The 12,992-nt window shown below is 32.1% G+C and overlaps 1 protein-coding gene across 1 annotated transcript in view; it reads right to left on the bottom strand.

The window, feature by feature from the left end:
* Positions 1-11,143, bottom strand: part of LOC126886962 (cysteine--tRNA ligase, cytoplasmic) — a 44,264-nt gene extending 33,121 nt beyond the window's left edge. Inside the window, exons 1-2 of the mRNA XM_050654161.1 lie at positions 10,999-11,143; positions 10,678-10,922 (exon numbers count right to left, since the gene is read on the bottom strand). Coding sequence (XP_050510118.1) covers positions 10,678-10,856 — 179 coding nt within the window. The 5' untranslated portion in view covers positions 10,857-10,922; positions 10,999-11,143. The remainder of the gene's footprint in view (positions 1-10,677; positions 10,923-10,998) is intronic.
* Between the last annotated feature and the right edge of the window lie 1,849 nt (positions 11,144-12,992).

Here is a 12,992-nt window from a genome sequence, read left to right as displayed (position 1 = left end):
TATAACGTTTTAGGAGGATTTTTTATTCTAGAAATATTATCAATGGTTTAAAATTTAAATTTTATAATTAAATAAAAAACCAAAATACCCGCTTTGAATCAAATTTGCACCTATTTTGGTTTATATTTTTATAAATATTTATTTACTTATAATAACATTGTTTTCTAGTACTTCCATTTAGCGCGCCTATGAGTATATTGTCACAATTGAGCCTTCATCTTAGTTATGTCAAATATATTGCTGACGCACTGTTGCCAAAGCTTCGCAGAACTTTCGAAGCAGGGTGTGCTGCTATTTCCCGAATTAATATTGATGACGCGCTGATGTTGGCTCTTAAAATAATCATCGATTACGTCGTCACGCCAAGATGGATGGCGCCACTAGTACGATATATATGCCAAAAAATCATAATTTGAAAATAAAAATCGACCTATTTCGGGATTTATTTCAAAAATCAGTCATTCACAAAATAATGAATTTATTCGATTGGGATTTGACACACTGTATAATTGTCTCATGTTATGCAACCATCGCTTCTTCATCAAATTTTTCTGCTAACTTTGTTTTGTCTTTCTTTGCCGCTTTCTTAAGAACTATTCACTTCTCTATAACTTTTTCTGTCGTCCCTTCTCTGCTTCTTTTCTGACATTTTGTAGTTCTAGTAAAGTTTGCGACGTTCAGTTTTGACGGTTTCATAACGTTCAGGATTTGATTAGGATTCATTCTATTTTGTTCCACGTTTCTCTGGTGATCCACTCTTTCTTTATGCCCAAAATATTGTCACTTATTTCCACAAGGGCATTGCTAATTGTTTCCTAATAAACTGTTCCCTTCGTCCTGACTTTCGTCTATTTTATCTCGCAATTCTCGTACGAATTCTATTTGCGTATCGTTTTGTAGTTCCTCAACGTTGAATTTTTTTCGTATAAGTATGTTGTTGGCCGTTTCCTATTCCTAGCTATCTTGACTTTAAGCCATCATCAGGTAGTGATTAATGGCCGATCTGCGCCTCTTCATAAAAAAAACAATTTAATTTTTAAAAAAATTTAGAAATTTTGAAAATTTTTGAAAATAGTGCGAAAATAGTAAATATTTATAAGATATGCTGATATTTTTGCAATAAATGGAAAATCCCTTGACCAGAAATCAATCCGAAAAACCCACTATAATCATACTCCTCAAAAATATAAACAATTTAGTTTCAACAAAATAGTGTATTATTTCTGATATACCTACAGATATGGTCCTTTTCATAGGCATTTCTCAGTGCGTCACAAATGATAGAAAAATAAAGGTAAGTCCGTGGTAATACACATTTATTCTAACATGACATTTTAGTTAAATCTGACAGTTGTCAAATTTTATTTGGCATAAAAACAAATCAATTGTTTTTATTGCATTTATAAAATGGTATTTTCTTTGATTTGTATAGTCTTATAAATTGTACAGATTATATTCGTAGATATATTATCTACATAATTCGTAATTTTTTTTTTCGATTATAGCGCCATCTATCGACAACTAGAATAAATGTTATAAATGTCTGTAATCAAGGACGTGCCTTTTTTCTGTCACATACATTTAATGCGTTAGAAAGAAATCGAAAAACTGTGACGCACTGAAAGATGCCTATGAGAAAAAGATTACCTCATATATTTGCTGGTATTTTTACAATAAACGGAAACTCCTTTGTCCAGAAATCAATCAGTTTATTGTTTATTGTAATTATGTTAACATTCGGCAAATAGTGCATAACTGGATGCAACTCGTGCAATATAGAATTTCCTGGAGACGTATGAAGGGACTTATGTCCACTAGTGGACGCGAGAAGCTGAATGACGATGATGGGGATTTTAACGCAATTTATCTAACGCTGCTGTTGTGTCGTCAGCTATTATTATAAACGGGTCGCCTATTCGAATCACACTATCGTATACTACCAAATTATATATATAATTATATAAAATTGTTCAATTACACCAAAATAATTAGCTTTGTGTGTTTTATTTACAGGTAAAACCAAGTACATGATATGGTGCAGCGTGAAAATGATAATTTATGTTAATATAACAAATAAGTTCAACCTAACAACCGAAAAGTTTCAAATAAAAAAGTGTATCGCCACGTACTTCAATAAAATCCTACTGCACGTAAAACAAAGTCAGCAACACAGATTTTTTACGGCCAACAATATCTATACTACTCTCTAATTCTGTTTTGTAAAAAATGATTAGCATTGCATAATGCATTTTGCGTGCAAACCTTCTTGAAATTTTAAAACAGTTAATCAAAATTTCTTAAATTCAATTACCCGACGTATCAAATCGATTTATGATGCTAAATGTTTCACTTTAATTACGCCTATTTGGTGTTATACAAAAAAATCAAAGAAATGACAGGTTCTAGAAAAAGCACAAGAAAGAATATCCTTAAAAATAATAAAGGGGATATTAATACTAATATGAAGGAGAGATTGTGTCACTGGACCAATTACGTCCAATAATTACGTAATGATAAAAAAAAAGAACTGTCATTAGAAACCACAGAGGATACCGGACCGACAATATTACGAGAAGTCACCTATGCTATCAAGAACACTCAGATGATGTGCCCATCTGCTTTAAGTAGAGAGATGGAATTCAGGAGGTAGTACAGGTTCTCACAGGTCACGCTATTAGCGAGACACTAAAACATCTGTGGGTCCAGTCAATCAGCAATGTGACCCAGGTATGAGACACAGCCGAAGACCTCGTGGGCGACGTTCCAGCCTTTGCTAACCTGTTTCACTCTCACCAAAGAATACAGCACCCAACTTGGATGCTTTATTCTTTGCTCTCACCAAACAACGTGGTAGGTCAAAGAGCAGCAGGCATGAGAGGAAGACGGAGAGCAGGCATGAGAGGCGTGCCGGTATCACGCAGACCGGGCGTCTAAAATGGAGGCCCCGCAGCAATCCCGATTACGGATTAAATCTTCATAACCCTCACTAGTAAAAATCCTAAATATTCAGCTCAGAAAGATTAGCTCTTAGCAAAAAAAAGTTAACAAAACAAAAAATCGATTTTTCCGTCTACATTTGGCTTAACCTTAATAAATATTTTTTTATTTGTCTAAGATAATACTTCTGTGTTTGACACCAGATGCTAAAAAACAAGATAACAACAAAACAAATATTATTTTAATAAATTACTAAAACCATACATAAATATTCTAATAATTAATCCATGTACAATAAGCCGATTGGCTGAATGAAGTACGATGTACGATCGGTTTATAAAAAACGGTTTCCAGGGGAAAAAATAATAATTAATCGAAAGAAAGGAAGCTACTATTATTTCAGCAATTGGTAATGTTGGGTAAAACAAGCTGAAAATGCGAGCATTATCATAACGAAAACTTTGTTTATTTACGTATTTTAATTCATAATATGGAAAATTGCTATTATGTAGGTACTTTCCTCTTCATCGAAATTCATATTTTTTATATACCTCGTATAAAATTAATAAAATTTGATATATGATGGTTGCATCCATCATAAATCTTAGACCATGAAGAGCTTTTTATGAAAAAACTTTTCTTCGTCAACTTAAAAATAAAAGAGTTATAAATGAAAATGTTGTTGGTATCCATAATTTGAGAAAAATCTTCAAATATTTTTTTCATTAGAAGCATGTAATTGCACATATCAGACCATAATTTTTTATTCCAAACAACATTTCATATAGTCGGTTCGCTAAACTCAGACACAACTGGCTAGTGAATTTAGTCAGTAATTTTGCCAATTTGGCAAAAAAAATAATTACTAAATAGTTAATAATAATTACTAAATAATTAGTAATTTTGCAAATTTTGGCAAAAGTAGGGAATAGCTCAAGAAACAAAGTCTACCCTATACCGATGTGCGCTTTTATCTTGGGGTGGTTCCCACCCCTTCTCGGGGGGTGAAAAATGTTTTGGTTAAAATAGCCACGGACAAGGCTAGAGAACCTAATATTAAGCAGAAACTGTTCCATAATTATGTATTTTTTGAAATTTAAATACTTTTTGAGTTATTCGTGGTTGAAAATTGGCCGTTTTCATTGAAAAATGACACCTTTTCGGACGGATTTTTGCGAATACATTAAAAACTATGCATCTAACAAAAAAACTATATAAAATATTTCTATAGGTTATAAAAAATCAAAGAGATTCGTTCCTTCATAAATCTTATCGTTAAAATACAAAGAGGGATATGGTAGGTAAGAAGAGTTTGTTTTTTTGCTGCATGCTCAAATCGGTGTAATCAACTTGAAATAACAGAGAAACTGTCGATTTTAGGTGTATAATGATACCAATAAATTTTGTAGTGCTTGAAAAGACCTTTAAAATGAGCAATACTAATTGTCGATTACATGCAAACTAAGCGAGATATTCTGCAAAAAAGTTAATGACTAATGTATTTTAAGAAGAAATGAGAAGTATATTTAACCCCTCATCCATCAGAATTTAAATACATCGTTTTCCTTCTACAATACTTTTTATTATAGCGTTATTTCTATGTTCAAAAAGTTGGGCTGGTTCTTTTTCTCCATGTAACTCGAAAAAGATAAGAGATACGAAAAAGATACCACACAAAAATGTAGAGCTTTTTCAGATAAAAATTTACTTTTTATTTTTCATATCTGTATCTCTTATCATTTTCAAGTTACATGGAGAAAAAGAAAGATTTTTAAGAAAATTTAAAAATGCGCTCTATAATTTGATCTTTTTTTTTTCAAAAACCATTCATTTTAAACCCGTCCAACTTTTTGAACATAGAAATAACACTATAATAAAAGGTATTGTAAGGAAAACCATGCATTTACATTTTGGTGGATGGGGATTAAAATTACTTCTCATTTTTTTCTTAAAATACATTAGTTTTCAATTTTGTTTGCAGCATATCTCGCTTAGTTTTAATGTAATGTACTTTTAATATAGCTCATTTTACAGATCTTTTCAAGCACTACAAAAGGTATAAGTAGCATTATACACCTAAAATCGACCGTTTCTCTGTTATTTCAAGTTGAATACACCAATTTGAGAATGTACCAAAAAACAAACTATTTTCACCTATATCTCGTTTTGTATTATAACTAGAAGATTTATGAAGGCAAGTGTCTCAATGTTTTTTTATAACCTACAAAAATGTTTAATATAGTTTTCTTAGTTAGATGTATAGTTTTTAAGGTATTCGCAAAAAACCGTTCGAAAAGGTATTATGTTTCAATGAAAATGGCCAATTTTCAACCACGAATATCTCAAAAGTATTGAGTTTTCAAAAAAAAATTATAGAACAGTTTTTGCTTAGAATTAGGTTCTCTAGCGAATTCCGTGGTAATTTTAACCAAAAAATTTTCCACCCCTAAAAAGGGGTAGGAACCACCCTCAAGATAAAAACACACATCGGCATAGGGTAGACTTTGAATTAGGAGATAAGTATAAGCTAGTAGCTAGTAGTAGTATAGCTAGTATTAGGTAATATCCTATTCTTGCTACCACTGACTGGAGTATATCGGAACCAGGGCCCAGAGGACGCCAAATAGAATTCTATTTTGCTGACGTCACAAAATAGAATTTCATAATGGGAGAATCGACGGTTGCTAGGCAACGTGACGTCACTAAAATAGAATTCTATTTGGCGTGCTCCCGCACCTGATAGAAAAAGTTTTAAAGTAAAAAACGATATTTTTTAGCTGTGTTTTTGAGCCTTGCAAATCGTCATCTTTCGTTCTTTTTTCAGTTTTAAATTGTTTATAACTCAAAAACGATCAACTTTGGAGAAAAATTACCAAAGACCCTTTTTGTTTAGAATGATCCAAAAAATCTTAAATAATATATGTCAGGGTCGAATTTTTTTTTATTTAAAAAAAGTCATTTTTGTATTATTAATTAATTATAGTTAGAACAAAATTAGATCGGGCACCCCTTGGTTTTTTGTAATAGTTAACATGCTAAATTACATATCCAATAATTTTTAACCGATAAACAGCTAGGTGAAGTTCGACCTTATATCGAATCCTCTACTGGAAGTTAAAGATTGATTCATTTATATTATTATTATATTGGTCTTGTTTTGGATCAACTAGTGAAGGAAAATACTAAATGTAATACAAAATATAAGCACTAAATGACCTAAACAGACATTTAACATGAATAAATATATAAATTATATCAAAGCAAATTCGAATTTATAAAGTCTTTTGTATGATTAAAATCCTCGTTAAATTGATGATTAGAAATGAAAAATTAGAGATAAATATTCATTAAAATAATCCTAACAAGTAATAACTTATACTAGGTTAAGGAAGTATGCACTTTAGCTCACTTATTTCCTGAATAAACCGGTTTTCAGATTAAAAAACTTACTTGAATATTTGTAACTTGACTAATATCAATATGAAGTACAAATAATATCAATATGACATCTATTAAAATACAGCATGTCATACTGATATTGATATTAGGTGTATTAAGTTGATTTATTGTCCTTTTTACTTGATATCACATCGTTTTTATCTATTACCTTATTTATTAGTTATTTATTAGTTATTCTTATTTATCTGATGTAAACAATCTGCATTTTACTAATGTTTATTCCAAATGACAGTTTCTGTTTGTTGATATGCCCACCTTTTTTTAACACATTGCGTGCCACACTTTAAGCGGGATACTACTCTCAGGGGCAATTGATATCCACGACAATGAAAGTTAGTCATACGTGTATATCAAAAATGAGCCACGTGGCCCCTGGCAAAATATCTGTCTCTCATATATGAGAGACGTGGCACGCAATGTGTTAAAAGGTATTTAATATTTTAGTTGGGAATAAGTCACAATATTCCCAATTGTGGCTTATTCCCATCTAAAATAGTTAATTACATAAGATGACACAAGAAAATAGCTTCAGAAAAATATTTAAAAATTATATTATGAACGTAACAAATTTTACCAAGCAAATTGTATGGCTAAATGGCCTGTCTTAGAGTTCTGTGCGTGCCCCTTTAATTTTCAGTCTCTTATTGCTGACATTCCTGCAACTGAATCTCTCAAATTTGGATATGCTGATGACTGGATTCTTGCAAGAAGTCGTTAATCATTAGAAACTACAGAAAACACTCTCACGAGTGATCTATCCAGCATCAGCAAATACTTGTGATTACAACCAAATACTACAAAAACTGAACTACTTACCAACTTTTTTAATAACAAACGATTGAAATACAATAAATATCCACGATACCTTGGGGTTATTCTAGACAGAACGCTTACATTTTCCTGAAGAAAAGAGCAGCAAAACTAAAAACAAGCAACAATGTAACACAGAAACTCTGTGGCACTACATGGGGGTCCACAGCATTAACCTATGCCTCGACCCAACCTACGCCTTGAACAAAATTGTGTATAAAGAGTCCAAGCTGCCAAAAACCAGTTACCTTTACAAACAGTTCTCAGAGCTCCGATCTCAGTCCCAGATACTTGCCAAGCGTGACTATTTAAACTTTACATTGTCTACTGAAAACTCTCTTCCCGGCGGTCTGAATAAGTTTTGGTCTTTTATCAATAACAAAAGAAAATCAAATGGAATTCCTTCTGAGTTATCTCACAACGGTAAAACTAGTTCATCTGGCAAAGATATTGCGAATTTATTTGCTGATTTCTTTTCATCAGTTTATTCCTCTGTTGTTGTTGATTTCCCCGAAGACATCACTTCTTCACCCTTAAACCTATCATCATGTAAACTATCCATCTCTGACATTTACTCTAAATTGTGTAACCTCAATCCTTCTAAAGGCCCGGGACCTGATGGCATCCCATCAAGCTTGCTCAAGTACTGTGCATTTAATTTAGCTCGGCCATTATTTCTCATCTTTAACAAGTCTTTAGCTAGTGGAAGCTTTCCAAATGTTTGGAAGACCAGTTTCCTATTGCCCTTACACAAAACAGGTGACAAAAGTCTTGTGTCCAACTATAGACCTATTAGTATCCTAAACTCTATTCCTAAACTATTCGAATCACTTGTCTGCGATTTCCTTACACCCTCCTTGAACGGGGTTCTATTGGAACAGCAGTTTGGTTTCAGGCGCCATAAGTCAACTGAACTCAATTTGCTGACATATACTAACTTCTTACTGAACGCCTTGGACGAAGGACTACAGGTGGACGCCCTGTACACCGACTTCTCTAAGGCTTTCGACAGAGTTAATCACAATATTCTATTAGAAAAATTGCAGCGATTAGGGATACATGGTTCACTTCTGCTGTGGCTTAGGGAATATCTTCTGGACAGAAAACAAATCGTCAAGCTCTACAGCTATTTTTCCTACGAAATAGTTGTCCCTTTGGGCGTACCGCAGGGATCTCATCTTGGACCTTTGTTGTTTAATGTTTTTATTAACGATATAAAAGACTGTTTCCAATATGCGAAATTTCTTTTATTTGCTGACGATGTTAAGTTTTACTGCCACATTAGGAATCCACTCGACTGTTTAAGGCTTCAGTCAGATTTGAATCGGTTGAATGAATGGTGCAGCAACAATGACATGGTTCTCAACTCCTGCAAATGTTTCTTACATTTCATTCACGCGTTCGAAAAGTCCTATCTCTTTCACTTACAAAATAGGTGATATAAATATCACAACAGTCACATCCATAAAAGATCTTGGAGTTCAATATTCATGTTATTTTTACTTTTTGACTTGCTTTATTGTTGTAGTGTTTATTGTATCTTATTGTATTTTACGTATATTTGTAATATTTTGTTAGTTCTTCATATCTTCTGTAATGTTTTATTGTAATGAGCTTTGCTCGTAAATATATATAAATAAATAAATAATCGTTAATTTCTAGTCCACAGCATTTCCAATATTCCTGAAAACCATCTCAGTTACAAGGTAACTACTAAAATTAATTTTTTTATCTCCAAAGCGAAGAATTGAGGGGGCCAGACGTAAAAAGGTTTAAGTGCAGTTTTGATAGTTCTGAGATAATCAGCTTCAAAGTTTTTTGAGTTTTATAAATTCTAGGAGTCATTAAACTAAAATATGTCTAGTGTACAATGTACTATAAAATGCTAAAAATATAAGGATATATTATTACTCTTACTATATCCTTCCTTTTTTTCAATTATTAAAAAAATGTACTTGAATTGGTACATGATGTTAATAAATGTTACTGGTAAAACGGTTCAAGTGCAGATGTTACCTACAAATTACTAATCATTTTTGTCCCACAGACAATAACAGTCTGTTATCCACAGTATAACTGCAACTGGCACGTTGCGTAATACTTAATTAGGCTTCAAAATTGGTCACAAATCTAATATTTATTTACTTGAAATTAATTGTGTATTAACATGTGTTTACACATTACAGAATACTAAAAATAGTTTTGTGGTAAAATGGTTCAAGCGCACTGAAACCCGTTTATTACTATCTGTTTTTACAGAATACTAAGAATAGTTTTGTAGTAAAACGGTTTAAGCGCACAGTTAAACCTTATTACTACCAAAGCAAACTGCAATTGTTTTCAGTGAACTAAATGTAATGACGATAGATGGCGACTGTGGGCGAAATATGCTAAAATCGTTTTACCACCAAGTTCTAATACCATTTAAGTGTGTGAATCTGTACTTACAGTAACATTTTAAAAAAGTGCACTTAAACCCTTTTACTTCTAACCCCCTCAATTATTTTAATCTGTTTGTCCTTTATCCAGTATAGCGACATTTAAATACAGAAACCTCATACATGTTTTTTCTTCTCTTTTTTCTTTTCTATTGAAAAGTATATTTTGGCATGTTTTTTTAAAGTAATAATTAAATAAATACTGAGAAATAAAAAACATGTATACCCGGATACATGATAACCCGGAAGTCCAGCTAACCTGGACCGATTTTCATCATACAAACATTTCAACAAAAAAAATGTACCTATGTAATAGAATATTTGAGAGATAATGGGTATTTGTGTAATTTGAACTATACGATAGTAAAAATGACTCATGGCACATGGCGGCAGAGCGACATTCATTGTCTCGGAATATTCGGAAACAACAGGCACCTGTTATTCCTTTATTTATTTCAAACTGTCTTAGCATTGTTTAAAAAAGACTAAAAGACTACCTAAAAAATTCCTTTTTAAACAATGGTCTTAGTCTCCACTGTTCTTAAATAACATAACATCGCTCCGATTGTGACCGTATTGTGTATAGTACAGTCATATTTCAATTATAACAGAGTTTATCTGTAAGTATACCGTATTTTATTAATTTTTACCATATTCTCCGGCTAACCCAGATTTTCGACAACCCGGATCGGCCGTGGTCCCGATTAATCCGAGTTATCGAGGTTCCACTGTAGTACTAAGCAGTAAAGTTTTTCCGCTCTCCTGAAAAGTTGTAGATTTTGACTTATGAGGTTTCGGTATTTACGTGTCAATAGGTATTACATATTTTTAAGTAAATGTCTACGACATTCCGGGATGTGTTGGGTGTTCCTTTTTTGACGAGATGTCCCTAATGATGCTCTGAGAGCAAAATTACTTAGACAAGATTTAATAAAAACTGTGGTCGATATCTGCCTTTTATTCGTAAAATTCATTAATTCAAGCATTCAACTCTATCTTAAATATCAATTAACTGAATTCACATAATAATTACCTTGCATGTCCCATATGCGAAGCATCATACACAGTGGGGCCACAACTGTACCAATTCACCTTCTTTCCAGAACGGGGAACAAACACTTCCTTTTGTCTTGTTAAACTATTATAAACTTTTAATACTGGTTGGGGCTCAGTATTAGAAACGTTCCAAGTGGGTTGCACTCGTTTTGCCATTGTATCTTCTAACTTATGTTCAAATTGTTACACGTTGCGCCGGTTCGCTCAAAAATGAAGGTATGACTGAAATTATTTGTAGAATTATTTATCATATATAGGTTATCTGATTTTAATCGTGTGAAAAAAAAAACCAGCGTACCTTATCTTTCATTCAAAATTTTATAATACCAGGGATTTCCTTCAAGCTGACGACATAACCATAAACGTAAACGTCATTATTATTTTATGGTTATTAAATAAATGTCAACGTGACAACAGTCTGGTGGGAAGTTTGCAACATATAGCAGATGATCGTTCTCTGACCACAGAACATGTGTAAATACAGGGTGTAACAAAAACGTACATTATATGTTTGTTCCAACACCACCGAACAACCCGAAGGTGCACTTCAATAAATTTCATTGTTTAGCTGTCAGACAGATTCTGTGACCTTGCGCCATTTTATCGGTCCAAGTGGTCAGATCCGGCTTTGCTTAAATAGATGTTGCAGCACCGGTGTTGATTTTTCAAATAAGTGTATCAAATAAAATTTATTTACTTTAAACTTATTTTTAATGTTGTTCTGAAGCTATTTCCTTGTGGCATTTTTATGATTAATTATTTATATGGGAAATAAGCCACAATTAAAATGAAAAAAATAATTTTATTAACGTTTCGACGCCCAAATCGGGTGCCGTTGTCAAAATACAAAATATTACTAAAATAAACTAAAGTGTTGTTGCTAAGCAAAAAAAATTCTTCTAATAATTTATTTAATCTCACTCATTTATATTGGCAATTCAGACATATATTATACATTTTAAAGTAGAAGACTTTAAAATGATATTGTCAATATTTATGAGTTGCGTTCCTGGGACGACTTATTGAAAGATAGTTCATTCGATTACATGAAATTAACCCCAACTCAAGAATATCCGTCATAAAAAATTATAGCATGTGATATGTCTTTAAAAAGACAACCAAATGCAACGACAGTAAAATTCTCGCGTTAGAGACTTCATAGTAAATCACAAGGGAAAACCAGGAAAAACCCTGTGATACTATCCCGACATCGTAAGTATTTGGTCTTACATTAATTTACTCTCAAAAAATAATACCAAATTCTGACTTGTAACATGTTTAAATTATAAATATTATTAATAATACTAGATATATAAGTAATACTAAAATATAAAATATGTACTAGCTCGATATTATTGACTTACTAAACTTGGTATTTTCTTTCTATTGACTTCCTCTTTCAGTATGGGTAACCACATCCTACTGCATTCTACCGAGGAATTTGCGACACAATTGGTTTCATTTAGTATAATTAGAGCCGCTTCTTTGATTTTTCTCTTTTTACTATCTGATTCTTTCAGGACTATACTTGAATCTCTCCACTGAACTCTATGTTCATTATCCCATAAAATTATTTTTTTTCATTTTAATTGTGGCTTATTTCCCATATAAATAATTAATTAAACTTATTTAACGTATAATTTTAATTAAAAAATATATCGTGACCTAATAGCGATCTAATAAGAGCTTCTCTGTATTCTATGTATTTTATCTCTATTTCTGTAATTTTTTTGTACAAAAAATAGGAGTTCCAAGCTCTACAATAACAAAGTATGTATAAGTACGTTTTCAACAATATTTTATACACAGGGTGTCCAAAAACTCTACCGACAAACGAAGACAGGAGATTCCTCAGATAAATTTAAGACATTTTAACCTAATTCTTCTAGTCCGAAAATGCTTCCTAAGAGGGCTAGAGCTCTTTAAATATGGCGTCTTGTAATTAGTTTTTCTTAAATAACGCCAGAACGCTCTCATTTAGAAACATGAGAATTGGTACGCATATTTATCTTTCAAAGATAAATCGATTACATTTATTGTGAACTTTTAGTACCGGTCATAGGCGTCCGTTTTGGGTAGGGCAACGGTTATTTTATCGGATAACTTTTATGTCTTTAACTTTTAAGCATTTTTGACACTGGATTATTAAATTATGAGGTATCCTTGTACTAAAAGGTACTCTTCCTTTAAGTCGGTAGAACACAAGGTTTTCTAAAAAATCGACTTCAAAATTTTTCGTTTCTTGAATTTCCAAAAAAAAATTCAAAAAAAAAAGTTAGAAAAACGAAAATT

Source organism: Diabrotica virgifera, chromosome 6 (genome assembly GCF_917563875.1).
Source record: "Diabrotica virgifera virgifera chromosome 6, PGI_DIABVI_V3a".
NCBI classification, from domain to species: domain Eukaryota; kingdom Metazoa; phylum Arthropoda; class Insecta; order Coleoptera; family Chrysomelidae; genus Diabrotica; species Diabrotica virgifera.
The sequence above is the reverse complement of the archived record's forward strand: the minus strand, read 5'-3'. Positions and strand labels throughout refer to the sequence as shown.